Consider the following 3,367-nt stretch of genomic DNA (forward strand, 5'->3'; position numbering starts at 1 on the left):
CGCTCTTCGCCCCCCATCGCCTCGCCTCTCGAAGACATCCCTCTGTCCTGGATGCAGGCCATCTCCGGTCCCGTCGACTTCGCGGATGTGTTTACATCCACACCAACGACACCCTCTAAGCTCACACATCCCATCCCTGACGTGGGCCCTTCTCAAATCCCTTTGTTGCCCTCCCCACCATCATCGACTCGGGATGTGTCCTCGTCTGACACGGACATAACGGTCCCAGAGATACTCGTCCAGGATGTATCGTCACCAGTATCCAGTGTCTCAACGGACACATCGCATACCGAGGAGACCGTAGGTTCGGATGAGACGGAAAGCTACGCCGAGAACCATGACCCATCTCGTAACGAGGATGAAGATCTAAACCCGCTGCTCTTCTCTTTGTCAAGCTTGAGGTTAGCATCGCGCCCGACTACTCCCAGGCACCCCCCGAGAGGACGCACGAGGTTTGATGAACCTTCCGGTCGAAGGATCTGGTACGTCTGATTTTGCCGAAGATGTATGTTTCCTGAGAGATTCGCCTAGGTCCCGAGCTTCCAGCGAGGATGAGTCCGATGCAGCACACCAGGAAGCGGTCCCTGCCAGCTTCGCGAAGTCCATACGGGGCATACAACGGACGCAGGTACGCACTATTTGCCTATACTAACAACATTTCTCACTTAGAGACTATAGACGTTGCTGGATCAGCGGACGACCGAGCTCGAGAAAGAATTTGCGAGCCTGCGTGAGGAGTTGTCGACATCCGTCACGACTTCGAAGTCGTTGTTACGTAAAACCCAAGGTACGTATCGTACGCGCAGGTGCTCCAAGTCCCGCATGTCTAACGCATGCTACAACAGAGACCATATCTAAAGAATGCCGTACCATTGAACAGGCCCAACTAGTCTCCACGGACACTGTGCAGTCTCTCGAACAGAAGTTCAACAAGGCGCAGCTCGCTATCGCTACGCTCCAGGCCCAGCACCGCGCCGACAAAGAAGCCATGGAGCGGATGGCCAACGATATAGCTGAGGTCCTCGCTATACAGGATCAGATGGGCTGTCGGTTGTTGCGCCTCGGTGAGGCCGAAGAGAGCATCCTCAAGGACACCCGGCTCACCCGAGGGTTAGTGTCCGAGCTTTCCGACGGAGCAGTATCCCTTTCGCCACAGCCTGATGTCAGGGCTGCCACTCTCGCCGACGAGTTATTCGGTGATGATATCGGTCACCATTCCCCATCTCCCTTCTCCGCGGCGCTCGCACTTTGCCCGGCATCCGAGCCATCTCCAGAGTCAGGAGCGCATGCCGGCGATGATACTTCGCTCGACAATGAGACGATCCTTATTGCCTCCTCCGTTGTGTCTACCGACCGGACGGTCCCGCCATCTCTGACCGATGACTCTCGGCCTTTTGTGGCTGACGATTCTTTGGTCTCTGTGATCGATGACCCGTCGTCCGTGGGCAATGACTCTTCGTCCTCCGTCTCCGAGGCAGTGAACCCGCTCGGCATCCGACGTTTCCTACACCACATCTTGGTTAGCAAGGCCAGGAACCATGCGGAGGCCATTCGTACGGTGGCCTGGGTCCACGAGGTTCGCATTCCTCAGTGTGTGAAGGTCATCCGGGCGAATGTGATGGTGAGTGCTTCCACATGTGTCATCATTCAGCATAAATTCCGAGCTGATCTCCTCACAGGATTCGTTCTTGAGAGAGCATCGTTGGTATGGGCACGCCGCTATCTTCATCATCTACATACTCGATGTAGTCGTCTTCATTGTACTCTTGGCACGTGTCAAACGGCATCCCGTTCTCGACACAGAGCCTGTTCGTGTCAGCGATCACCCCATATGGGACTCGCTTTGAAATGTGCCTATTGTTCGTCTTAATCATCATCAATCAAATTTTGTTGCCATCTGACTCTCTGGCACTTTCCGGGGCCAGATACATATGTCGTTCGACTTCAGCGCTCAAGGCTCGTTCCCTCCCCCCCGCGCACACTCACAACTGCAACTGCACCCGCTCACTCTTCGCTCTTGCTTCATCCCGTCCCCTGTACATGATTTTGATTTCAGCAAGCCAGTATGGCTATCTGCACCTGCTCTGTCTGCATAGCGGTCTCGACGTACGAGGACGACTTTGGAGATGAACACCCGGGAGCCGATATTTCTCAGTCAGAATTCCGCAAACACCAGGCAGCAGAAGCACGACGTCGAGTGCAGGAGGGACAGACTGAGTCACAAGCCGAACACGTAGCAAGCAACATTGTGCTCACGACACTAGACACTGTCCCTCTCAGCTCCATGCCCGTGCGCCATCGTGACGCCGAGAAGCATCCTGCCGGCGATGCGCCTTCAAATATTGAAGTACTCGAGGCAAGCAACATTGCATGGTCTGGATTTTGCCGTTGTACTGACGTCTACCAGGAAAGCGGTACTAGTGGGGGCCAACCGATTGACGAGGTAGGTGATGCGTGACTCCTGAAGGCATCGGCCCAGGTGTTTACGTTATATATATTAGGCTCTCGCATCGACTCCTTCTGTCGAAGAAGTCTCAGAATCCATGGGAGGTCTCAAAATCCATGTAGGACTCACTCTTTATCCTACGAATGTATGTCAAGCTGATGTTCCATGTTCACGCCAGGATGTTGTTCAGGCGCGAATCGCAGATATGAGCAGGATACAAGGGGAAATATACCGCCGCTCCCATCACGTCCCTCTCTCGACTCGCCTTACGTTCAAAACCGTTCCTACCTCCAGAGACCAGTCCCCGGGATCTCTAGCGGATGTAACTGCCAATAGAGAGTACGAGGACTTGCGGTTTTGGTTAGAGGACATGAAGGAGCAGTTCAATACCCACTTCCAGCCTCTCGGCGACAAGGACGCGGATGGACGAAGACGAGCGAATATGAACCAGCTCGACTATCAGCTCGCGCGGCTCGATAAGATCTTGACGTGGTCTTGGGACCATGCTAAGATTGCGGCACAAGTACCGGGATACTACAAGCTGCAGGATTCGCAAACCACTAGATTCGTTGCTCCTCGTAAGCCATCAACTGCTTTCCTACGGAAACACTAGGCTGATTATCGTTACTAGCCAAGCGTCTCGCGAAGCGAATGGAGTTAGAGCCCTTCATAATCGCTGCGCTGACCATGGTCTCTGTCGCTCACGCCATGGCCGGGGTATCACGTCCCATAGCCGGGTACATACTCTCAACGCTACAAGTCGTCCTCGTCGGCGCGATGTTCCTTGTTCAACAGCGGTCGACTGCTACTCCGCGGCAGAAGATGCTCATGAATATCCTTCCTCGTGACGTCCGAGCGTCGATGAAGCTTCTTGGCGTCGTCCCCGACATCGTCAGTTATGGCTGCTGCCCTCGCTGCTTC

General features: G+C 54.5%; 2 protein-coding genes across 2 annotated transcripts; both read left to right on the forward strand.

Annotated features, from left to right (window-relative positions):
• Positions 1–51: 51 nt before the first annotated feature.
• On the forward strand, positions 52–1,847 carry L226DRAFT_577076 (uncharacterized protein; the record flags this gene model as incomplete). The annotated part of the gene is made up of 5 exons (XM_067685509.1): positions 52–482; positions 532–628; positions 679–787; positions 846–1,621; positions 1,680–1,847. The coding sequence occupies 5 exons, from the start codon at positions 52–54 to the stop codon at positions 1,845–1,847; spliced, it is 1,581 nt and encodes a 526-aa protein (XP_067528212.1).
• Positions 1,848–3,097: 1,250 nt separating this feature from the next.
• Positions 3,098–3,355, forward strand: L226DRAFT_446345 (uncharacterized protein; the record flags this gene model as incomplete). The annotated part of the gene is made up of 1 exon (XM_067674890.1): positions 3,098–3,355. A coding segment is annotated over one exon (258 nt), but the record flags the coding sequence as incomplete, so codon positions are not given.
• Positions 3,356–3,367: the final 12 nt, after the last annotated feature.

Source organism: Lentinus tigrinus, assembly GCF_003813185.1.
Source record: "Lentinus tigrinus ALCF2SS1-7 unplaced genomic scaffold L226scaffold_144, whole genome shotgun sequence".
NCBI lineage: Eukaryota > Fungi > Basidiomycota > Agaricomycetes > Polyporales > Polyporaceae > Lentinus > Lentinus tigrinus.